Here is a 25308-nt window from a genome sequence, read left to right on the forward strand (position 1 = left end):
GACACAGAACTGCTTAACTTTAACTTGATTTGCTTACATTTAGGTGTGCCTTCCTCCGTCTCCTCAGTGGAAAACACGGTGTTGTTCAATAGTCCATCTTTGAGCCCTAATGCCCCTAAGATAGAGGATTTGAAATGGCATTCTGCATTCTTCAGGAAACAAATGGGCACATCTCTAACCCACCCTTTGAAAAAACCACACAAGAGAGACAGAGTAAGAAACAGCTCTGGGAATGACAGCAAATCCATGCTGAGGCAGCCCAGCCAAAGGGAAGGTGGTGCAGCTCCAGGGGGCTTTTTAAATTTTGACAAGACCTTTGCAGAAACACGGATTGTATCAGCCCAGCAGAAAAATGGCATAGTTATACCAGACCACAGAAAAAGAAGAGACAATCGTCCACAGTGTGAGGCGATCAAGGCAGAACTAAAGGAAAAGACTTCTAAACACAACCACAAACCACTGAGACCCACAGAACTCTCTCAGAGGCAACTGGAAAATAAAAGGGCTGTGAACCACTCCAGTGGTAGGTCAGCACCTGGCACACGGAGGGATATAGTGCCTAAATGCAACGGAGGTCTTGTCAAAGTAAACTCTAATCAGACAGTAGTTAAAGTGCCTACAACGCCCACAAGCCCAGTGAAAAACTGGGGCGGATTCCGAATTCCAAAGAAGAGGGAGAGGCAACAGCAGGGCGAGAGCCTGGAGGACACCTGCCGCCAGAACTCCAGCTACCCCTACCTGGGCATGGGCAGAGTTACACCGAAGGACAGGGCAAAAAGCAAGCTAAAGCCTGACAGTGAGAATGATGGGTACATCCCTGATGCTGAAATGAGCGACTCCGAGACTGAAGTAGCTGAAAAAAAGTGCAGGCAGCAGAGACTCAGTCCGAACAGCCCTATCAGTGGAAGGACGGACATTATCAGGAGGAGCATCCTGGCATCCTGACTGGACACAGAGACACGGTGTCAGCACCGTGCTCAGTAGAGTCACTGCCCACAAGCCAACTCCACATTATTTATTGGTGTGAGAGAGGAGAGTTCTTAAGACGTGGCTACAGACTTGACAAATTGATCACCCATTATTCCTGAGTTGTATAAACATGTTTACATGCACTTAAAAGCTGGGTTTTTTTTTGACATCTCCCCCTAGTTTCTCTGAGAAGTCTGAATCTCCTTTATTTGCAACTTTCCTGAGTAAGCAGAGAATTAACATTACTACTAAAATAGGATTTGTGAGGAAAACTAAAATAACTCACAAAAACCTGTTAGAAGGGGCTAGGGTGGGTAGGGGGAACTAGACTGCATTCATCCCTTTTAGCTAAAAAGCACTGATAAAATTTTACTCCCTCCCCCTACCTTCTGGAAAAGCACAAGCTCTCAATTTAACTAGTGGGTACTGAACAGACGATGGTTGTTTAACCATGCTGCACTGCTAAACCCCATGACAAATGGCCACTTGCCTTGGATGGTGGTAGGTCTTTCTCCTGTTTGCGGAATGTTTTCTGTTTTATTCAGTTTGAGCATAGACGGCAGCTCAAAACCCTCCACAAGCTCCAGAGTTTACATGTAAATACACCTGTGAGATGATGAGATTTAACCATGACGTTACACTGGAGAAGGAGGACGGGACAGGTCAGGGCTGCAGCTGCCTTACAGTGCAACAGCTTGAAAAAAGAAGCACGGAGGACGCTCTCAGATGGCTCAGTTCTGAGCGAGGGGACAGGCTTGTGGGTTACTGCACCCCATGGAACAACCCCTCACTGTTCAGACAGGTACCTGCCTCCAGGAATGTGATGACAAAGTAAGAAAAAAATTTCTAAAGCACTAGTCAGTAGGATTTCCCAAAGCCCACCGCATATGCACTAATGGTATGTATTGGGAAAGCCAGGCTTATGACACTAAAGGGTTGCTTTAAAATGGATATGAATATATATTTTTAAATAGAATAAAATGGAAAGGCAATAAATTGTGATTAGCTCTTTACAGTCAAAGAAAAAAATATTTCATTCTATTCTGGACTAGATTTGATGGAAGAGGGAACTCGTATTCTGATTGTGTACTTTTTTAATAATTGCAAATGGCAATAACTAGTAAGTTATGAGCAATAATATTAACAGATTGTTAGGATACTGTTTAGTACCATGTAGAGTGCACATATAACAGTGGAGTGGTAGGAGCCTGTACGTTTTGGAATTCTGCATAGATGTAAGTCAGGTATGTACTGGTGAAAAAGTTGCAGCAGTGATGTGTTAAGACAGACGGGCATAAAGAACCCCCTTTCCACCCTCCACCTCCACTCCTAGCCTGCTGTTACTACATCCACTCACTTTTTAATGTTAGACCCTTGCCTCTTGAGCAGGGAACATTTAAAACACAGTAGAACTCTACCGTGAGTCTTCCAGAGGATTCAATCAAAAAAACCCATGCCATTTTGCTATGCAAGTTATTCCTTAATTAAATATTTCAACAGAATGCATCCCTATCATTTGTTTTAAAACAACTCGGAAGTCTTAACCTTTTGGGATGATGTTGAGAAGGGGGACTGTTGTGTAAGTTAATGTACTTTTAATGTACTTTTAAAACACTATTGCTAGTCCCAAGACATTAGATGAACTTCAGTACTTACAGAGGTGAAAGTCAAACAGAGCACTGGTGAACCTGAAATGATGTAGTCACTTTTGGGATGTGTTAAAAGACAAGTACTTATTTGATCAAACAACAACAGACAGACAAAAGGTAAATGCAGGTAAGTTCTACTCAGCATACCACAGTGTCTTCCAGACAGGCACTGTTATTTTCTGTATAAAAGAAGCTCATGACCATATAGGGAACCGTTTGTCAAGCCATAAATGGAATAATCTAAATTTTGATTCTAGTAAGCATTTAACCTCGCACCATTTTGGAAGAGGTACCTTGTTAATTTGCACTATTCTGAATGCTAACATTGTGCAGAGTTAATGCCTTACCTGTTTTGCTCCCCGACATTTAGGTTAATAAGCTTTCTAATGTTTCAAGTTCAGCTGAACCAAAACCAAAAAAGCTGTTAGGAAGACCGCAGTATGACCAGCTCTGTAGGTTAGTTGTGTCTCCCGTGCTTAGCGCTCAGCAGAAGAGGTGTCGTAAGTACAGCAGTGACGATACAAACCCTCCCCTGTATTTTACCGGGATAGAACCATTTGCTGAATTTCTGTTTTTAAGCATAACCTTTCCTTGTGCAGACTGACCAAGAGATCTTTGATTATGATCGGTGTGTTCTGTCCAGCTGTAGGTTAGTTGAACTTCTGTCAAGTTGCCTGGAATGCCGTTTGTTAGGTTACAAACTCACACAAATCTAAATGAAGGGTTATACGTGTTGTGTATAAATCTGAAGTTCAGAAATTTGAGATAATTGTCATTACGTTTGTAAAATCTTGTACAGAAGATTTTTCACTATGTGCCTAGCTTTGGTGTCCATTCAGCTGAAATCAATTAAAAAAGGTGCATGAAGAGAAACAGATAGAAATAAAAAGTATATGTAGAGATGACTATTTTATATTACATGGCCCAATCCTGTATTTATTTTCTCCCTTTTTTGAAGTATTTATAAAGACCTAGTTGAAGACGGCTGTATTTTTTGTTAAAATATTCAGTAGAATTTTGTGCCTTTTTGTCTGTATGTGAATAAATGCTGTACATTTTTGCAGTTTCCTTGCCAGCAGTGTTTTAGGATTTGCAGCAGTTACTTTGTTTGAAATTTTACATAAATGCTTCACTGCAATGATCTGAACAATTTCATGGTTTAAAAAAAGCATTTAATTTGGATTATTACAGGTATCAAAGTGCACACTGCAGTTGCAAGATTGGTTTTTTTTTTGAGGAATAGTACTGGGTCTTGTTACTGACAGCTGTGCCTATCCCATCAACAGAAAACCGTACGCTTTTTTTCCTTGAGATCTTCAAAGAGGTGTTGCTTACCTCAGCTAGTTTACATTTGTTGATATGTGATGTCCTTCCAAAGTCCATAATCGTCATATATGTTCCACTGCAAGAGGAACGTGAGGTTTCTTACCTGTAGATCTTCAAGGTAAGCAAGCTGAATATACACCTGCACTATAAACTGCTTGTAGTCAAGCCAGTGCCGACAGCGTTTGCTGCCATAGCAGGATCTCTAGGAGACGAGGTGTGAAGGGCACAGTAGGTCCTTTCCTCCTGCTTCCTCTAAACTCAAGATGTGGAAACATGGAAGGGACTTGGAGCAGAGCAAGAGAAGGACAAGCCTGTGAAGGTGTGTGTCTACCAATACATCTTGAAAAACAGCTATGGGTTAAGTAATTTTTCTCAGATTTGTACTTGTATCACATGCATTCACATTGTGGGCAACTGAGTGGCACCCCTCAAAAACATGCTTCAAAGAGTGAAGGCTAAAGGATGGCTCTCCTAAGAGTTACTAGTACAAGCTCTTCAAGGTGTGAATAAAAGTCTGAAAGAGGTTCTTGCACCTGCTTTGTAGATCTTGCTTGCAGCAGCTTCTCTGAAAGGCACTGCACTGCTGGGGTTAGCAGAGGAAGACTGGGTCAGAGTTGAGGGCAGCTTGCTAACCACCTAAAATAGACTATGAAAAAGCTTCTTGTATGCAGTGACAAGTCTTGCAAGATCTGGCCTATGCCAGAAGATATAGAGGGCTCTTGTGAAGACCCAAACTGAAACTTCCGCTACCTTCATAGTCAAGTTTCTCTGACCTTTTGAATGGAAGTAACTATTCACCTATAAACTTCTTAAATAAACATAGTCAAGAACAAAGTTTCACTTAATGGGAAACATTAATATCACACTAGGGAATCTTTAAAACACCGGAGAACTGGTGGGGTGGGAAAGGAAGGTAGGGGGAACAAAAACTTTTTCGTGGAAGAGTGACAAGAAATACATAGAAACAAATGTAAAACCACCAAGACAGATGGTTGAAAAACCTGCTGCTCAATTCCATGAAACAATCTAATATGAGGGAAAGAGCAAAACTTAACCTAACCAGCAAGCCTCAAATTTTAATTGCCTCAGCAAGTGCCCGTCCTCTCAAAGTCCAGTTTGTGAGCAACATGACAGCAGCCTCCTGTAGAACCCAAACGGAAATGAAAGGTAGTGGTAGGATGATGAGCTTCATTTGACCACGATCCCTTTTGTGGTTCAGATAGATGTATTTGGTCAATTTTTAGCTGCTCAGGATTAGGCAGACAGAGGAAAGGGGGAAATCTCTTTTCTTTCCTGTGTGATCTCCTGCAATTGCTCTGCTGCCCCTTAACTTTACTATGGGGTGTTTGTGTCATCACTGCAATTCATATTCTGGCAAATAACCACTACACAAGAGCTAGACTACAAGCTGAAACGGATCTACCCATACTTAAAAAGGAACCCAGCAGGTGGCCTTCTGTGCCTCAAGGAACAATTACACAAATACTCAAAAACTTACCTGCCATTTTCAGACAGGTTTCATTTCACAGCTACAGCCTCTCTTTAAGGAGTGAATGGGATTAATAGCTCACAAAATCTTCCAGGTGGTCTGTCATCATCATCTCAGATGTGCATTATGCAAATGAAAATAAGGTGCTTGGTACTTACCTCCCTCTGCATCATATACATGGTTGATGGATGAAAATCTCACTGCAACAGACGTTTGGAGCTTCTGGACAATCTATCCATGTTGCTTTGAAAAAATCTTTTTAAGTCTTTTAGCAAAATTAGAGATTGCAATGGATACAGGCATTTATCAAACTCAGCAAGCACTAGTAAAGAAGGGTGTACAACTGTAGGAAACAGTAACTTCTGGGGTAAGCAGAAATTTTTCTTGAGGTTGCATCCATCTTGAAGGCTCTACTTGAACAGCCAGGTTTTCAGGAGGTGGCACAAATTCTTGCTTCCATGTGGTGATCGACCCAGGTCTGTCCTCTAAAATGCAAATCTGGTGAAGATCCACGGCGACAGACGTATGGGTTTGTTAGTCCAAAACAACAGTTTTCATCAAGCATCGGGTAAGCAGTATCCATCAACTGAATCGAGTTATAAACCAGAATTATACTCTTCACATTTAAGAGGAAGGACAAGAAATTATGTCACTTAAGTCCAAGATGGGAGCACTTCAAAAATCAGTTAACACCTACCAAATGTTTATAATATAGGCTGAAAGAGAAGACAGAGTTCAGCTCTAATTTTAGAATGATCTATATATGAAGTTTCTCAACTATCAACCAAAAACATGTACACAAGAGGATTCCCACATACTGGCATCTGCAGAATTCAGACACGTTATTTCAGAATGCGTAAAGGTGGAATGACTGGATGACTTCACCAGCTTTGTGCAAACTGAAGTAATAGAGAACTGAAGTTTCCAGACACATACAAACCAAGAGAGCAGACCAACAAAAAGCAAGGAACAATTGTAAAATACTGATTAAGAAGAACAAGCACAACTGAAGAAAGATTATGGTCCTTAGAAATGAGCTGTCTGAATAGCCAGAGCAGCGTTTTTATTTATTAACTCTTTCCCAGGGGCATCAGAACAAACTGAACTGAAGTCTTAAAACTGGAAGGCAATGGAAGCATTTCACAGCTGTCACGCCTACCATAAAACCAGCAACTATTTGACATTCATGATGTAATTAGCGTCTTACTACAATGCATAAAAGAAAGATCTTCAAAAGGTTCCCAAGTTAGTGCACTACAAAGAAAAATTAAAGGTATCGAGTGTATGTGAGCAAAGCTGTTCAAGAATTTCAATGTCATGTTGTCTTTTCCCTGTACACAATCTTGTCATAGTTGGAGCTGGTGTTTTTTAGACCAAAAAAGACCAATATGCTACAGCAGTGTATCAGATTGTTCCATCTGCTACATTAAAGGACTTCTAATTAAATCATTTTGCAGTCTTCTTCCAGTCTTCACGATGCATACAGATACAGCATCTTCATCCACCCCCCTTCTTACCTGAATAAAACAAAACGTTTATCTACGTTTTACAAGTCTTGCTATGCATTTGACTTTAATGCTCCAATATGAAGTTTCTACAGCAGTCGTCTTAACTCCAACATGGTGTGAATGAACAATATGTATGTTTAGATATTTTCCAGATCCTTTAGGGAAGCAGCTTTTTTCTTCTGTGTAGTTATCAGGCTGAGCTGTAATTAAAAACAAGCAGATAGTTTCTTAAATATTTTTTTGTAAGACCAAAGTATCAGTAGAACTTCAATGTGGAAGGTGTCATGAAGAAGAGAGGGAACAAGCATAGATAAGTGGGAATTTGGGGTAAAAAGTAGAATTTACAATGCATTCTATAGATGATTACTGCTTTTGTCTTATTTCAGATGCCAAAGAATTCAAGATTATGAAAGATAAGGTAGCAGGAGTACACTTCAAAGACATCTACACTGAATACATCCATTTTAAACCTGTACAAACAATATCCTGTATTCTTTATGTTTCTTAACTGAATTACTGTTATTTAATAACCTAAGATTTACAGTCATTGAACTAACCACAGTAAAAAAAATGTAATTTCTAGACTCCCTAATAGTCCAGCTCTAGCCTATACTGGATTTGATTTTATATATAAGCTGGATAATGTAATGACAATACCCAATTAAGTCAGAAAGTAGCTCTCAACCTACAGATTCAGAATATAGAGAGAGTTACCATTCTGAATCTGAGCGAGCACACACACACAACCTGTCTTGTGAGAGCTGGAAGAGAACAAACACCTTGTTTCTTCAGATTCAGAAGAGTACACATTCTTGTAGCAGTACTCCTGGAGACCACTTTTTCCAGCCTTTAGCAGGAACAGTGCTGGTACGTCTCTTTTGGGGTGAGATGGTGGGGGTGGAGAGGAAGGGGCTTGGCACAGAAGTTCTTAAAGTCACTACAATGAAGCTATGCCTGACAGCGGGCAGCAGTAACTTCTGCCAAGCCTGAAGAGGGCAAGGCAGTTCTGAAAACAGGCAATAAGATCTGGACAACAATTTAGCTGCTAAACATCTTATCCAATCTCTTTTTTACCTTTCAGAGTGAGACTGATGAGGAACAGTTAATTATTGATGTTTACAGAAACCGCAAGACTTCTTCCTTTATGGGCACTGAGGCCAGGAATTTACTCCCTTGAAGGGTGACGTGACTGTGTTTTTTAAAGGAAGATAGCACCTCAGAAGTATTAGAGCTGAACAGATCCATATAACAGGAGGTAAAAAAAAAAAAAAAAAAATCTCTTTCAGAGCAAAGTTTCACCAGCTGGGTAGACCATGTCATGACAGAGAGCATTTACAGCCAGGAATCACAGCTTATGTTATGATAGCTTGGCAGCTATGCCCATTTATTCACTGCTGTTGGGAAAAAAAAAGAAGCCCTTTGTCCTGACTGGACAATTTAGATCAACCAAACATTTCTTCTCTGCAACTCACATGAGATCACACACATTAAAAAGCTGTAATTTGCAAATGGCTTTCTTACATCACTGTAAAAAATCAGGAGGCAGAAAGACCACCTTTACTTAACAGGAGACCAACTTGAGTAACAAATTTGCTTGGCAAGTAAGTGAAGCCAGCATGCAAACCCCCCATGGGATTAGCTTCCAGATGTATAGCTTGAATAGTATGGAAAAAAGAATGTTGGATGGAAAAAAAAAAACCCACCCACTGTCCAGCAGAGAAAATACAGAATTATAGGTAGCATGGGGTTTAGACAATTAAAGCCTGAAGTTTCTCTGTAGGGAAGAATACCTTCCCTCCCAATATCCTTAACGTATAGACGTACTGACTTGTACTGCTCAAAGTTGGAACTGAGTTGTAAAAAAACTGGAAAAAGAAGGCAGCAGCAGTTCAGCTCGTTAAGTGATGGCAGTGGTGCAGAAGGAGGTCTTGGGCATCTAAATGGCTCTAACACACCTTGTGTGCAGTTTTCAGAACCACTGAAACATGCACTAGGCATGTTTACTATGGTAGCGAGAGACATAGACCATCTCTCCCTGCTGCACTTCCCCCGGCCTGGGCGAAAGAAAGATGTCCTATTGTGTCTGCAGCATTTTCGGTCTTTTTGACATTACAGCACTTATTGTGTCTCTTACACCCAACTGATGATAACTGCGGTGAGGGGTGCTTCTCCAACAGTCTCTGGGGACACAGCTACTGGAAGCCACTACTGGAAGTGCAGGTGGACAGACAGGAAGTTAACAACTTCAGGAGTTCATATGACATGGCAGAAAGTACACAAGGTTGCAATTTGATGAACACCAGACTGGTCCACCCTATCAGTCTGTCCTGCAAGCACTGCACACCGTTTCCCCATGCTCTTTCTGCAGCCACACAGTGAATTAGACCAGGGAACAAACTTGGCTGAAAAACACACAAACCACAAACCGAATGGCCACAAACCAGCTATGCTGCCAAGCAGTTTTTATAAAGGCAGTCTTCTAGCCATCAACTGAAGACATGATGCTTTAAATCAGACTCCCCAGGAGACAGGTGTAGGAATCAGCACAGCATTTGCTCTGTCACGTGAAGCCATCGTTTGTGACTGCTGCAGTAGGTTACACCAAGCTAAAACAACTCGCAAACAGGAGCTGCAGTTATTTAAGGAGGTTTTTTTCCTCTTTGTTAATTTGCTGCCATTTCTGAGGGTGGAAACAATCGTACACCTTCATTCACGTATTTTGAACCACACAAGTTTAATTTGCATCAAAGTTGTTTCCATAACACTTAAGCATCCTGCCAGAAGATGGCATTTATTTGAATATGCATCAGTTTTGTGATGACACATCCAAAATACAAGCTTGTTGTTAAAATTATATTAGAAATACTGCACATAACTGATCACCTCTGCCTCAGGAATGATACAAAGTGAGTATTTTTGTAATATTCAATGGGATTTTTAAAATGCAGTAGATAACATGTTTTCTGTTAGTTTTGTACCTTTTGAGATGCTGTAGCTGCCCTCTGTTCTGCCTGGCTTAGTCGCCTTTGAAGCCTATCGATGTATTCTCGATATTCCATCATTAATTTTTCATCCTGTGTAAATTAAATAACTCATTACAAATGCAGAGTTCTTTTTACTGGGTCCATACACACTGTTGCGAAAAAGCTTAAAACAAGAGGAACTTGAGAAGTGGAACTGTTTACCACTTCGAATAAGACTGAAGACATATTGCTGACACATTATAGAGAATTTCCAGCTCAAATATGGGAACATATGACTTTTCCAATCAGAGTAATCTGCAGAGGAGGTTTTACTTATTTCACCATCTCAAAGGAAGATGCATAAAAGCTGACATTTTAATCCAGGTAATTAAATTTACACAATCTTACAATATAAATGTTTTAGCTATACTCAGAGGGAAAAAGAATATACTAGATATACAAATGAGATGATAAACTTGCCACAGGTTCCTTCTGTTCTCTTCATCAAAGGGTACACCATAAAGTCTTTCTTAACTATCCTTTACTTACAGAAATCTATTCTCACATCAGCCCCCTTTTTCTCCGCTGAATAATATTGCACTACAAAAAACAACACCAAAGGACTTATCCTAGATAGAACTGGACATTATCCCAGATGTATGAGGCTGATGGGATAGCTGTTTTCTAAAGTGGCCATTAATTATTGAACAATGCACATTCCAAAACAACCCTGCCCTTAGTCTTTAATGGATAATGCTTTTATCTCCATGCATATATGCACATACAGTATAAATTCTACTATATACATAACATATGCTGAGAATTTGATACCTCTGCATATGCTACATTATCCACAACACAATGCCTGTTCCTTTCTAGAGATATGCGTAGGCATAAGAGACTTCAGAAACATTTCCTGAATAGTCTAAAACTGCTGGATTAGTAACCTTGAAAGATGATCTCTCCTTTACCTTTTCTTGTAATTTGAGAGTGAGGTTAATTTGTCTTCCTGCCATTTGAACATGTCAGTCAGCAGAAACAGTGGGGTTGGTTTTCCACTTACGACTATTGCTGTCAAAATTCCTTAATTTTTTTCTAAACCAGCAACATAACTCATCTAAATAGACTTCTCTTAAGATCCTAGTGTGCGTGCATCAGGTGGTAACTGAAAGTAGTTGTCATATCAGTCATTATCTTACCTCAGTTACCTTTTCATTTGCCATTTCCAGCTGAGAAATAAGCTCCTGGCTACGAAGTTTTTGTTGACTCAGCTCGCTTCTATTAATCAGAAGAAAAGATGCTGATTAACACACAGTAGTGGATCAGTTATTGGAATATAATTCCATAGGTACTTCCTTGCATTGTAGGGACTCGTGGCATATTTCTAATAACAGAGTTGCTCTTAAAACATTTCAAAAGCACTACACAGCTAGCACTTCATGATATGTATTCACAACTAAAACAGCAGAGGAATGAGATGGATTTGTTCGAAACAATAGGACTTTGCCAAGAGTATTTGACATTTTACAGAGGTTTTCTGTATTCAGTGATTCTTATTTTACAGGCATGTTATCAAATATGCTAGAAATATAAGCCGCATATGCACAGGGCCTTTAATTTTTAGATTAACATTCTAATTACTGTCCCATAACCAGATTCCAATGTGGACATTTTTGAAGGTGCTTCCAAGTACCTAAACCCAAATCATTCTATCCTACTGAGACAGACAACAATGTAACACTTCATGAGGAAACGGAGAATGCCACCTTCTTCAAAGCAGTCTTTTTACTTTTATACTGAGTTTTAGTGATCCTAAATTTGTATCGTATTGAAGACAAAAAGTGCTGGGTTATGGTAGACATCTGTGAGTTGGTGCTCAAAGGAAACTGTTCTTGCCTCCTGTCATCGCAAACCACTGAAGGAGGAGGATGACCAGAGATGGAAAAAAAAAATCTCTGAACTTTGGTAATTTTAGCTAGAGGAAGATGCAAAACTAAATGAGCTGCTCTAACCCTTTGACCAGTCTCTACTCTCCACTAGCAACAGCCATCACAAAAAATGGTGTGATCAAGATTCTTGCCACCAGTTTCACCTTCTACGTTGAGGTTCAAACATATTTGTGAAGAAGGATTTTCCAATCTATTCTCACTTTACCTTCCTTTCCCAACTTGAAAGTACGCTGAAATGGAATCACCTTCATGAATATGTAGCACACTGACAATGCTCCGAAAGCTGAGACCTAACCTTTAGGTGCTCTGCCTATTACTGTAACTACATCTACTGTCAAGGAAGCTAAAGCTTTTATTGTTTCTGGGGGAACAGAGGCAAGGTCGGAGCTACTTTAACTTCAGATCTCCATCTTAAAAAGCCTCTGCTATTTTAATGATGGCATTTAGTTCTCAACAATAATTTACTCTTAGAAACTTTTAAACTTAGTATTTCATGAAAGTTTGACTGAAAACTGCTATGTGGCAGTTGAAATACAAGGTTGCAATGTCTCTGTTAACATAAGGTTGTGAGTAAATCTGGCTGGTAGTTTCCACTCCCAACCAACCCCTATAACCAATCCCAGGTAGATATCATAAAAAGTTCAACATCTTTTGACTAGCTGCTATACAAATGAGAGTACACAGGCAGATATTTAAACAATGTTAAACAGTTAAAATTATATATAGATTATACCTGTGTTACCACATGTGAACATTTTTGTACAAAATAAGAACTAAACGTGGATTAAAATTGCAGGATCAAGATAGTATGTTAATACTTAAAAACTATTATTGCAATTTGTCCTCTGTAATCAATATCAAGCATGAAGATGAAGCATTTTCAATACAGGAGCCCTAATGAATGGCTGTTTTTTCAAAGTTCAGTTTTTATAAACTGTTTTATAGCAAAACAAATTTTATACAATTCCTGTTGTATCTCTTCACACATACCTTTTTGAAATAAAACTCCCTAGAAAACTATTTAAATGCTACTCCTCACAATATGTAGACTGCTTATGTTCAACTACGCTAGTAAAATAGGCTTTGAAAATAAGGAAATTCTTAAATTCTGACAAAGCATCTTTATTGTTACATAATCTTAGAACAAATAGATTGATTTTCTAAATTAAAAATTCTTAGTCACTGAAAACAATCTGTCCTCTATACTTGTACTGAGGTGTGGAATTAGCATTCTTAGTAGCACAGGCCATAAACAGAGTTTACATGCTCATATACAGCTGTATATTATTTTTATAATTAGATCACACTGAACATGTATTTAAAGAAAACAGTTTAACCTTGTAAGCATAAGGAAACATGATGGCTATTGAGCCTAGACAGTGATTCATTCTGACCGTTAACTCTCTCCCAAACTCACATTATGAGATTTTAATATTAAAATAGAGCAGTAACTCCAACTGCTGAATAATCAAATCAGTCCCTACTCCATATTGTCTTTGTTAAGTGAGCAGGAAACAAAAGGTGAGCTTCTAGCATTTTGGCAGACGGGTGATAAATCCGCCAGCTGTAGCAAGTACATTCTGCAAAGCTCTCAGATGACAAATACAGCATGTGCCAGCTGTTTTTGCGGTTGAATTATACTATAATATGCTTCAGTTACTCTTAGTAATTAGGAATTTTGTATACTGCCAGTACCTGCAGCTGTCTCTCATCCTGTTAATTTTTTTCTATAATGAACATCTTAAAATAAGCAGCTATGGCTGCCAAACATTACAGAAGTGCAGCCAAGAATAATGTTTTAGAAATGGAAGAAACTTCTTCATCTCAAGATGCTGTGCAGTTCACTCAGTGTACTCTACAGGACGTAGGGAGAAGGAGAAGACAGTCCTGGCCAACCCTTCATGTGCAGGCACCAGAAAAGGTCATATTTCAGAGACAGAGTCTTTTCAATCATAAAAAAGATAAAACAACTCAAAAAAATGCACATGGCTACTGATGAGTCAGGGACTCTTAACTATGACACAGAAATGTTTCAGAAGCAGCAACTGGAACAAAGACACCCAAAATAGCTGCCATCAGATGACTTCAGCTAAGCAAAGTGTTTGTAAATTTAATAACAGTATGGCAACGATTCTCTTTTTGTAAGTATTGACACTTAAAATCCTAGTGAGTATTAAAAAAATTAAACCACTCTGTATAGGTGTTCAAATATACTGGATTTATGTTACAATAAATATTGTATGGGATATCCCTTTGTTCAGCTGGGGGTCGCTGTCCTGGCTGCACCCCCTCCCAGCCTACTCGCTGGGGTGGCGGAGTGAGAGGCCGAGAAGGCCTGCTCAGCAATAGCTCCAACATTGTGTACCATCAACGCTACCAAACACAGCACCAGAAAATTAACTCCATCTCAGCCAAACCCACTACAGGTCTTTAAGATGCATTAAATTCACCTTCATGTAAAACCATAAAATTCCCCCAAACTTAATCTGAGGGTGATAGTTTTTGTGTGTGCTTATTAACACATATAAACAGATACAGATTAAATTAATTTTTTACATACACACATATTCTTAGAGAAAGAAACAATCTAAATTGAATGGGAAAGCCTTGGGAAGACTCATTTTTGAATAAATGTGAGTGCTACACCACTTTTTTACAACCTTTAGCAGTAATCATTCATTTGCATAACTGTTATAATTGTAAATATTTGCTAAGTTCACTTCAGTAAATGTCGTTAGAACTCGAAGTGTATCTAAAGTGGACAGAAAAGTCAGAACAGCTTTGTTTCATAGTCTGCCAGACTAGACATTTTGCAGGAATCAAAAGAATAAACACTAGTCATGAGTGGTCAGTCACGCTGCCAAAAGCAATGTTTTTATTTGGAACCATGACCTATGTCGCAAGAAGCACTGACCTTCTTAGTTACCTTCAAGATTGACTTTTGGCACAAGTGTATTGAAGCAAAACTGGTTCCTTGTCCTCCTGCAAGGTGAGGTGAGGTCTATTACCAATAAATCTTTCTGAAAGCCTACAGAATCTTAAGATGCTTAGAGGGAAGAAAACTTCTCATAAATGAAGGCTGTAATGTATTTTTATGAAGAAAATGGTGAAGTTGAATCTACAAGTATTCAATATATTGCCTACTGTTTCAGCACTGTTTTTTAATTCCAAATTCAATTTTACAGGCAATGATTAACTTGAACTGAGACCTAAATGTCCAAGAAAACACAACATAATAATATTCAGTGAAGCCTGAAAGTATTAATTTGTTTATCAAGATTTTTATCTACAGGTTTTTCACTGACCTACTAGATTCTCATATTATTTAAAAAATCATCACTCTGTTCTTACGGGTTGCAAAATTTCCTTTTCCTTCTACATTTTTAAAAAATTCAAAATCACCTGATGGTCACTGATGTTGCTTCATTTAATAAAATTATTTATTTAATACTTCATTTATACATATGGATTACACCTCACAAACAAAACACCGCAGACTTAAAAGATGGCAAACGAGCAGCACAGAACATGGAAAAGTTAGCAGCTGCTCCTAGTAAGTTAGTACAGAAGCCAAAATGTTTCGGACACCTTCACATGGAAAATGAAAGTAATGAGGATAGAACTGAAAAACAGCAACAGATCATGAATTTAAGGCAAAGGAATGGGAAACACCTACGTTAGCAAGTGGGACACTGACTCCATGCTTATGAGAGCTGCGCAAACACCAGACTTCTGGAGAAATGCAATATAAAATGCTTTTATGTAAATTACCTCCCCAGTATACATGGATATGACTTTGTTAGGAGATTTACAACTTCCTGTAAAGCATTCACTTATAAAGCACATTACTATGCTGTAAGAGTAACAATTCTCATTAAAAACTGAAATTCCGCTACACGTCGCCAACACGATCTCTGTTTTTTGCTCATGTATTTACAGGGATCCGGAACATCAAACAGTATCTTCATGAGTGCCAAGGAATGTCTCAGACTGTCCTGAAAATATACAAAATAACCACAATATGCTGCTAAACTCGGAGAGCTCTCTATTTAAATCCAAAAAGGGTATGTTGATATCTTCATCTAAGTTCATAGCCTTGCTGCCCAGTCATGACAAGATGGAAGATTTTGAGGAAGATGTTAAGTTTTCCTTCCAAGCTCACAGCTTAACTAACCAGCTCAAAACCACATAAAAACGTACGTGTATAGGAAGGCTGGGTGAACGTCAGCCCTTTACTTGGACACCGCTATAGGGCTTGGTGATAACACTTCCTGCGTTAGCCTCAAGAGGACTTTCAAACAGAGCCTTTAATTTAATGGATCCGCTTACCCAGCATCAGTCTATTATTTAGTGATGTGGCTGATATTTCCATGATAAATGCATTTGCTCGAAAATTGTTTTGCTTTTTAAATAATTGACAACTTTATTTTAGTTCACAACAAAGTAATAAGTGATTTGCCATTCTGTCCTTGCACTCAAAATACTTAGAACCTTATTGTGATAAGATTAAAATAAACATGATAATTACTCATTTATAATATAAGCCATGACTATGACTATGCATTGAGTAACTACTACTGTGTAACTCACGAGCTAATTTTCATACCAACTTCATTCTGCACTATATAGCTAGGTGTCTGGTAACGCATATAATGTGAAAAATAAGCTGGTTTTAAATTTTCTAGATAATACTTCTGGGTTCTGTTACAGCCACTTGTCACTGTAACATCAGATCAGCACTGTACAGATTTAATTATCAAATTCCTTATATTAGTTTAAATTACATCCTTCTAGCAGAGCACAGACTTGTCTCTATTGTCAGCTTCCTTGTTGGGTAGAGCAAATGTCTGATAAAAACTTCTGCTTCTAGCTTATACAGTATGGAAAAGCATCACGTATGAAATCATCTTAAAAAGTGACTGACTTTGCTTTTAGACTTGCACCAAAATATCTAATGAAGTCACAGAGAAACACGTGGACTTAGTGTAGACTTAAAATTTTCAATATGAGTTGAACATTTCTTCTGTTCTGCTCATCAGGCAGCATTCTCTGATACAGGATGTTAAATTATTGCAGGAGTTTTCCAGATGATGCCACATAGGCAGTCTCTCACATAACCAGGGACATTTTCAAAATTTACTACCTATTTTTCATACAGATTCACAAAGCAGACTTCCTCTCATGTCTGTTATATTTTCTGTGTCAGCATTTTGCTGCAGATAAATAAGGTCTAAAGCTTTTGGTCCACTATAACAATGTTTTAACACTTAACATGAAAGCTTTAAGAAGAAAAGCAGCTGTTTCCAGACAATTTTAACTGTTTTGGGAGTCTGCAATTTTTCCCTTTTAATTGGACGTTGAACTACAGTCAGGATCTAGTTGTGAACCTAGATGCTCAACTGTAAGAGTTTTTGTAGCTTCATTTACAGAAAATAAACTACATGTTTAACAGCTTAAATCTACCTTAGCATGAAATACTACAAAAGATTTTTCTTCCCTAGTTACTGTGTTTACCAAAGATGTCAAAAAAGCATTAGTAAGACCCAGCTAATTACATACAGTGCAGCTATAGCACTAAAACTGTCCGTGAATAAGCACAGCTCCAAGTGTCTCGCAGATGTGCTCAGCACTGTGATGACTTCTGAAAGAGATGCTTTGTCTTTGTAAAGAACTGTTTAAATCTTTGCAAGATGCAGTACGTTTTAAGGCAAAATAAACCCAGCCTATATCTGGACAGATAAGGTAAAAAACTCCAAACTGTTTACTTAGGAGAGGTAAAAAGGACCACAGTGATTATGTAGGAGTTGCTTTTCTAGAAAAATGGGCAAAAATGTTACCTCTAATTAGATTTAGTATTCTTTTGAACTATCGTAAAAATTTAAACTGAACTAGTTATCATAGGTAAAAATCCACTACTGCTACAGAGTGTTCTAAACACTCAGAAAAGGAGCACTTGAAAAAATGAAAAGCACATCAGTGAAGCTGCAAGTAAAACAAAGATCATCAATAAATGTCTTCTCAACCATTCTCGTATTTCAAGCAGGATGGAACTCACAGCATTCCTGGTTTTGGACAGACAAGAGGTGTAACTAGTCACGATAGACACCGTGTCACCTTTAAAGAGGAATGAAAGTAGTTTCAAGGGGAAGCACTACTACATACGAGACTGCTATTTGTGAAGTTTCTCGAGAGGTCAAATCCACATACTTCTCTAAAAAAGATGGAAAACCAAGTTAGAGTTGTGGTAGAGTAGATTGTTTGTAGGCCACATTTTCAGGAAGTTATTTTCCTTGCTCATGTTTAGGAATTTGGGTTCTAATTCCACTCACACCATTGGCATTCTGACAACTAAGAAATGCCAAGCTGTGCTTAAAAAATTTTGACTCCAAAAAAGGCAGAGGATACTGGAAATATTATGGTTCAAGCTGAGAACATGCAAACCATTATCATAATAAAACATGAAAAACCCACAGATTACTCCAAAGGAAATAAACGCTAGAATTGGCAGGTTTCCATTTCTAATAGGACAAAAGCTTTGCCTCCTTATTAACGTGACAGTAAGCAGCTTCTAAAAATCAATGTGAGCAAAGAACCATCCAAGAGTGCATCCTGTGCTTTAAGTGACTAAAGTTAAAGGGTCATTTCAATTTCTCAAATTAACCGAGCTGCATACCCTGCATTTTTCTTCTAAAATCCACTGAATGCACTTCCTAAAAGATAATGATATATGCAATGTTACAGTCTTCTCTAACTATTTTAATTTTTAAGAAATCAGACTTAGGAAATCATGCTTCCTAGTTTAAAAGTTACTATGTACCAGTCTGTCAAACTCCAATTTTCAAGTGGTTTTGAAGAGGAAGAGATCTTCAGGACACAAACTTCTAAGAAGTTCTACAAAAAACATCAGGCTAATTTAATCTCTAATTTATAGTCTACCTGATCTAACTGACAGAGCTTCCTGAGCTCAGAAATCAAATAAAGAGTGAGGCAAACATGTATCTTTGCCTCTGTTGAGAGAAAACCCATTTAAAACTTGGTGTGCTACAAGCACCAGCTAGCTGGCTAACCAGTGTGAGTGTGTGTGTCAGCTTGCAACTAGCCAGTTTGGCTGTTCCTTGCCAGCCAAACCCAAACATTTGGGGAAGCTGAGGTGGGGAAGGCAGTACCAGAAAAGGAAAGGCACTACAAAATCCACTGTACACAGATCAATTCATTCATGTTTTAACACCGTGCAATGTGTCCATACACTGGAAAGGAAAACCAAGATGAATGTAGATGCCGTAAGCTGCTTATTTCCTAAACTGATCAGTGTGGATTCTTAATGGTTTTTAATGGATATTAAGATTCAAGTAGAAGCAAACACTATCTATAGCAGTAGGCGTTTAAAACAAATATAAGTTTGTAGAATTGATTTCCGACATAACTTGCAAATGGCTAATTTCTCACTGGGATACTTCCTTCTCTACTCCTCCATTTCCAGTAACGCCATTGTCTTCTCTAAACCAGTTGATGTCTGTCTGCATATAGGCTCACAGGCACCATTAGGTGCTTGTATTCCACAGCATCTACGAATGGTATGTAATTTGTATCTGTTGGTGAGATGCCCTTGTCATTATGCCCTTTCAAAACTGAAAGCATTCTTATGTTCTGTGCTGGGAATACAAGTATCAGCTAGTTACCTGGCAACCTGTATGATTTAAGAGAAAAGTAAAGTTTATATCATATTTTTGCTTAGGGCAATCACACAACTCCTTTGTATCCTCATTTGTGACAGCAACTGCTCAGAAGAGAACATTAGATATGCGTCCCAATTGGTTTCTTCCCAGCTTATTTTTGAAGTCTGGAGACTCACTCCACAAGTGATTTTATGACGACTGTTCTGAATAGCTATAAATATAGAGGTTTTCATAATTCAAAGCTAAAATTCTCTAAATTGAGCGTGCTGTATCATGAAAGAGAAAATTAAAAGTAATATATTCCATTTACTTTTTGTCATTACAAAATTCACACATATCAACAAGACACAAAATTTTTACTTCAGTGCTAACTTCACAAAGAGCATCCAAAGTTGTCTTTAGAACCTTCTTTCTTATTTTGCTGGAAGCACGTCATCTAGTCTGGATGGTTTGCTCTTCATGTACATGAAACAGTAACCAACACCATAACAGCTTCCAGAAGAGGAACAAAATTGCACTTACTTTAGCTTACTGATCCTGGCCTCTGTAGTTTCAGCAAGACTTTTTGTTTCTTCTTTCCACCGATTTGTTGTTTTTTGCTGAGCTACTAACAGACGCCTAAGTTCAGCAGTAGACTTTTGACTGGTGTCTTCCATTTCCTTAAGTCGAGCTTCATACCCATGTTCCTTCACAGCATGCTCATGCTCCATCGTGCTTATCTAGAAAAAAAATACAAATTGGATACAATAAAGTCGCTCACTTTTTTCTTTTTAACCACTCTTTAGTCAAATTTATAAATATTCATTGAAAGCATGTAACATAAAATAAACTTGGAACTATATGCTCAAAGAGATACATGTTCCCAAAGCCAATTTAAGCAAATAGTACAACTGACAATAAAGGATAATGAGCTGTGTATGCTTATTTTGGTAAATAATCTTTATCCTTCTCCCTTGTGTTTTCTCCACAGAAACACGTTCGTTCTTTTTCATCTAGCTAAAATGCGTTAGGAGTTTCTTAACTGCATCTGAAATCCTTTGTACATCAGAGGAACAGAAAGCAAGTAATAAATCTTATCTGTGACTATAATGGAAGCCTGTCTGATTACAAATGGGACAGACAAAGATCTGGTATGTGCTTTATAACCACTACCTGTCTGTTACAAGACTGATCCTTTGGTTTTAAACTACATCTGAGCAAAGGGCTGTGGAGTTGGAAGATTTCCTGTTTAATTTAACTGCTTCCTTTATCTTGTGCTGCAAAGTGGAAACTGGATTTGAGACAGTCCCCATTCACAAGTTATAAAGCTGCTTACTAAAGACTTCTTCATTGCTGCAGATTCTTAGATCCCTTTTCAGTATCTCTACACTCCTGGAGTTAAGAGCAGAGGGGAAAGTACCAGCTTTATATGTTTAGAAAGCACATCAAGGAGCAAAGCTGTTACTCCCTCCAGAAGCCAAAGGTACCATGAATCTGCTGAGGTTACTATTAATTCATTATTCCACCTGCAGTCTGTTCAGGTGCATTTAACAGAACACATTCAAAAAGAACCACCACCATCTTTCAGCTCATTATCTTGTTTGCAACTATACATATAGAAAAACATTCTCTGTCTAGAAAACACAGAACCAATGTTTGACAACCCCAATATTAAATTATTTAATAGTTACACGCTGCTCTGACAACATAGTAGACACACAAGAGGAGGAACTCTGGACTGAAAGTCATACAGAGATTCCTAATGCGTTACAGACAGTGGATGAACGAAGATCTGGAATTGGTATAAGTCAAATCACTTGAAGGAAAATATGTTATTATTTAATCTATTAATCTTATAAAAAGGAAAGAACATTTGGGATCTTCTTATCAAGCAGAATTTAAAACATATTAAAATACAATTTAATTAACAGAGATTGAGTTACCCAGTAGATTATAAGGACATAAAATCATAGAATCATAGAACCGTCTGGTTGGAAGAGACCCTCAAGATCATTGAGTCCAACCGTTCACCCTGCACTGTCAGGGTCCCTAAACCATGCTCCTCAACACCAAATCCACACGGTTTTTAAACACCTCCAGGGATGGGGACTCCACCACCTCCCTGGGTAGCCTGTTCCAATATATGTGTGTATATATCTGTGCACGAGGGTTGTGTGATGGCTTAGCTCACACTCATGTTCTTTTTCCCTTAGGAAAAGGAAAGTGCTATGCAGAAGTCTAGGAGTGTCTGCTACAATGAAATTAGTTTTAAGCAGAAACCAGGAGACATCATTGAACCTTTCATCCTTAATTCAAACTTCCAATGATATTCTCTTAGAACTGCTGTCTTACAAAGCAAATATCAGTGTTACGTTAAAATAAAAACAACATACAAACCATACCTTTATTTTAGCTTTTTGTTGAGTCTCTATGGCCAGTTTTCTCAAGCCCTCCATTTCTTTTTGCAATTGTTCATTCTCTTGCTGAAGTTTCAGCCTTTGTTCACTGACAAAGGCACTTTTTTCTCTTTCTGAATCCAGAATGCTTTGCAATTTACAGATAGCTTCCTGGCAACGAGATTTCTCTTCCTCAGAGCTGAAAGAGAAAAGTCTTGTTGGAACTCAAGAGTTGAACAACTACTGTACCAGTGGAAAAAAATATACACTGGGCCATATCTTTGGTCTGACCCAGTAAAGCTGTTCCCCTGCTTCTTCCTGAAAGTTTTTATCAGCTCAGCATTTTGACTGCGTTTGACAGCTAGAACTATGCACAAGTCAGCAAAGAATTTTATCAAGATGATGAACTCAAAACCAATCTAACATTGTAGCAATCTCAGTAAAATGACAACGTGAAACAAAAAGTTTTATAGCATTTCCAGATGCCCAACTGAGGATTGCTCTGGTGAAGTGACAGGATTTACCATCATCAGAGTACAGACATGACTGAAGCTAGAGAATCCTACGCTTCTCGTGCTGAAAACAACCTGGTCTGAAAGCGTGTACCAGATTGTGCTTTTTGACACTGTATGACTGGAACTGCAATGATGTCTGTTAGCTCTGAACACAGACCTGAAATTCAGTCTGCTATGTAAACACAGCGTTCTGCACGGACTAGGAGACACCGCCCTGAAGATGAATTTATGAAGTAATAAATTCTGCCTGAATATTTCAGAGTAACTTTTCCTACAAACAGTATTTAAAAATGCAAAGATTCCAAATAATATACTATTTTCATTTTTTTTTGTCAAAAAACTGCTTGCAGTTCTCATGTTTTAAAGAAAATCTCTCATTCTATAGCACGTTACCCCCTTTAATTCTTTTACAGTGATAATTGCCCTTGCTTCAGAATTAATGTTATCTTGATACTATTTCTGCTACTGGTTAAAAAGAAGTGACAAAATCCTAACACATAATCAACAATTTAAATAGTCAGAGATAATTTCCACTGTTTTCCATTCGAATTCCTGTAGCATCCATTACTTACTTCATTTCCAGTTGTTTCAGTTTATTTTGAGTTGTCTGTAGGCTTAGCTGAAGGTCACCTTTTGTCGTTTCTGCAAGTAAATATTTCTGATGCAGTTGCTCTAGTTTTCTATTGTCAGATTCATGTCCTCTGTCTTCCCTGTAAATCTGAAGAATAAACTTACATCTGAGATCATCTTTACCTTGCACTGGTGATTGGCAGTGCAGTACCGACAAGGAGACTACTTACTCCTCATTACATCCTATTTGCCAGTGATTTAAAACACAACTGAATTTTGATCATTGTTGCCGCTACTTGGGAAAAGTTTTCAAAGATCTGGCATTCATCTATGAGCTTAATTTTAACTGGAATATGTACCAACATTCTTTCAGATTATATCAAGCATCTCTCGTTTTACTTTTTACACTTTTCAAAGAACCCTCTTTTTCAGTTTAGTATTACAGCTTTAAAACGCTTTCTGGATTAAAAGACACTCAACCTTAAAAGAATTACCTGAAAATTTACAATTAAGGAACTCTACTCAAGAAATAAAATAAGAAAATTAAGGGGAAAAAAAAAACATCAGAAATGGGAAAAATCAATCTAATTTTTCCTTCTGAAAAGAATCTTAAACATGATGTAAAAATGCATGCAATTGCCTTACCTTTTCAAGTTCTTCTTCCACTGCTCTCTTTTCTCTAATGGCTCGTTCAATTCGACCCTGTTTTTCTCCACATTCCTATTTTAAAAAGTAATTAAAAAATAAATCTAATGAAAAATAACTCAAAATAAAAATTCAATAAGTGCCAAAGCCAAAAATCCGTCAATGTAAATGTCATTCTTGCTGCTGGTATGTATGCATTTGATTATATTTACCCGCTTATCATTTTCTCTATAGAATCAGTCTCATTCAATATACAAAGATACTTAGAATTAAACCTTTTCTTAATAAATTTAATCCATAAGTAGATGTATATGCACTGAGCTCTTTTGGTCTCCCATATAACTTGTTACAAGTTCCTGCTTCATTCAAGAATATGATGATTTTGATGCACAGGCTTCTCTTAGCATACTTTATCAACTTTCATATACTTCATTTCTATATACACCACTATAGATATGCAATACTCAGCTTTCCATGCTTTATTTATCCCTGAAAGAAACAGGGATACTTAAGAAATGCTATCACATAGGAAATATTTTCTGGAGCACAGAATCTCACCACCAAGATGCTTGTGAACTATGATAAGAATATATATAACTTACACCATTAAGGAAGAAACTTACACAAAGAAATGGGTGGATTTGCAGAACTGTATTAATTCATGCAGAGCGAGGCAAGTTGTCAGTAAGATACAACTGTATACACATAAGGCAAAACTGTACAATAAAAAGGAATTTTAAAAGCCAATATCCTTTACACCCAAATCTGAAACTCTGCACTGACTGTTAATACACTGCACACAGTCGCTTTTGTCAAGTAACATGGAAGACGTTGTGTGTGTTGCATTAATGTCTGGAGACATGCAGGATGTAAAGTGCTGTACAGTAAAAAAGCATAGTCCTAGATGATTACCTGTTCATCAACTTTTAGCTGACTTACTTCTACCCGAATTTAGTATTTTACTTGATCAACAAACACCAGAAACCTCAAATGTTCTGCTATCAAAAATACTTTCATCAGTCAATGCCATACCATCTGAAGAGCTGAAAGTTCTTCTGTTAGTCGAGAAATCTGCACATTATACTGCTTCTTTGCAGAGTCTACCTGGGATAAAAAACAGAGTAAAACTAAAAAATTAATCCCATGAACTATGTTTCCATCCTGGTTTTATATATATAATATATATGCATATATAGTCTAATGTGGTGCATGTATATAAGTATGAAAATATCTGGGACTGCAATAACTGACAAATCTTACTACATAAATGTTAGAAGAATGTTTATTATCAATCAAATGAGGGTGTTTTGAAAAAAAAGCAGAAAAGAAGACATCACATTACAAAAAGAAGAGTAAGACTATCAGGAAAGCTGCAAGATGTTTGCAATATGCCTAACAGGTGTTTTTAGATCACATAACAAAAGTATTTGTTAATAACTGGAGAAACACGACAACTTGCAGTTCAAAATTTTACGTTTTATTATTTTGATAGATTCACTTTTACTGAGGTAATTTCAAGTTAAGCAATAGGGCATTTTTAAACTTCTAAATTCTGATTAGTAAATCATTCCCACAACTACGGTGGTTATCCTGGTTGCTCTTTAGCTCTTGCACCTTTTCCAAACCATGTATGATGTTAAATACTGCAGTTTTAAGTAATCCACACAATTTTTG

At 37.8% G+C, this 25308-nt stretch overlaps 3 protein-coding genes across 11 annotated transcripts in view; 2 read left to right on the plus strand and 1 right to left on the minus strand.

Moving 5' to 3' along the window:
- JADE1 (jade family PHD finger 1) overlaps positions 1-1400 on the plus strand; it is a 135396-nt gene extending 133996 nt beyond the window's left edge. For all 8 annotated transcript variants that reach the window (XM_086612112.1, XM_086612113.1, XM_086612115.1 and 5 more), the window contains one exon: positions 44-1400. In XM_086612112.1, coding sequence (XP_086468238.1) covers positions 44-945 — 902 coding nt within the window. In that variant the 3' untranslated portion in view covers positions 946-1400. The remainder of the gene's footprint in view (positions 1-43) is intronic.
- Positions 1401-4027: 2627 nt separating this feature from the next.
- LOC147528681 (uncharacterized) overlaps positions 4028-25308 on the plus strand; it is a 34127-nt gene continuing 12846 nt past the window's right edge. The window contains exons 1-4 of the mRNA XM_086612124.1: positions 4028-4062; positions 8023-8196; positions 15793-15917; positions 20500-20659. The gene's annotated coding sequence lies outside the window, so the exon portion shown is untranslated. The remainder of the gene's footprint in view (positions 4063-8022; positions 8197-15792; positions 15918-20499; positions 20660-25308) is intronic.
- SCLT1 (sodium channel and clathrin linker 1) overlaps positions 4056-25308 on the minus strand; it is a 46649-nt gene continuing 25396 nt past the window's right edge. The window contains exons 14-21 of one of the 2 annotated variants that reach the window (XM_086612122.1): positions 24667-24738; positions 23635-23709; positions 22992-23137; positions 21911-22103; positions 20052-20248; positions 11104-11182; positions 9920-10015; positions 4056-7141 (exon numbers count right to left, since the gene is read on the minus strand). In XM_086612122.1, coding sequence (XP_086468248.1) covers positions 7079-7141; positions 9920-10015; positions 11104-11182; positions 20052-20248; positions 21911-22103; positions 22992-23137; positions 23635-23709; positions 24667-24738 — 921 coding nt within the window. In that variant the 3' untranslated portion in view covers positions 4056-7078. The remainder of the gene's footprint in view (positions 7142-9919; positions 10016-11103; positions 11183-20051; positions 20249-21910; positions 22104-22991; positions 23138-23634; positions 23710-24666; positions 24739-25308) is intronic. The other variant, XM_086612123.1, reaches the window with a different exon arrangement.

The sequence above is a fragment of the Tauraco erythrolophus genome, chromosome 5, assembly GCF_009769465.1.
Source record: "Tauraco erythrolophus isolate bTauEry1 chromosome 5, bTauEry1.pri, whole genome shotgun sequence".
NCBI classification, from domain to species: Eukaryota; Metazoa; Chordata; class Aves; order Musophagiformes; family Musophagidae; genus Tauraco; species Tauraco erythrolophus.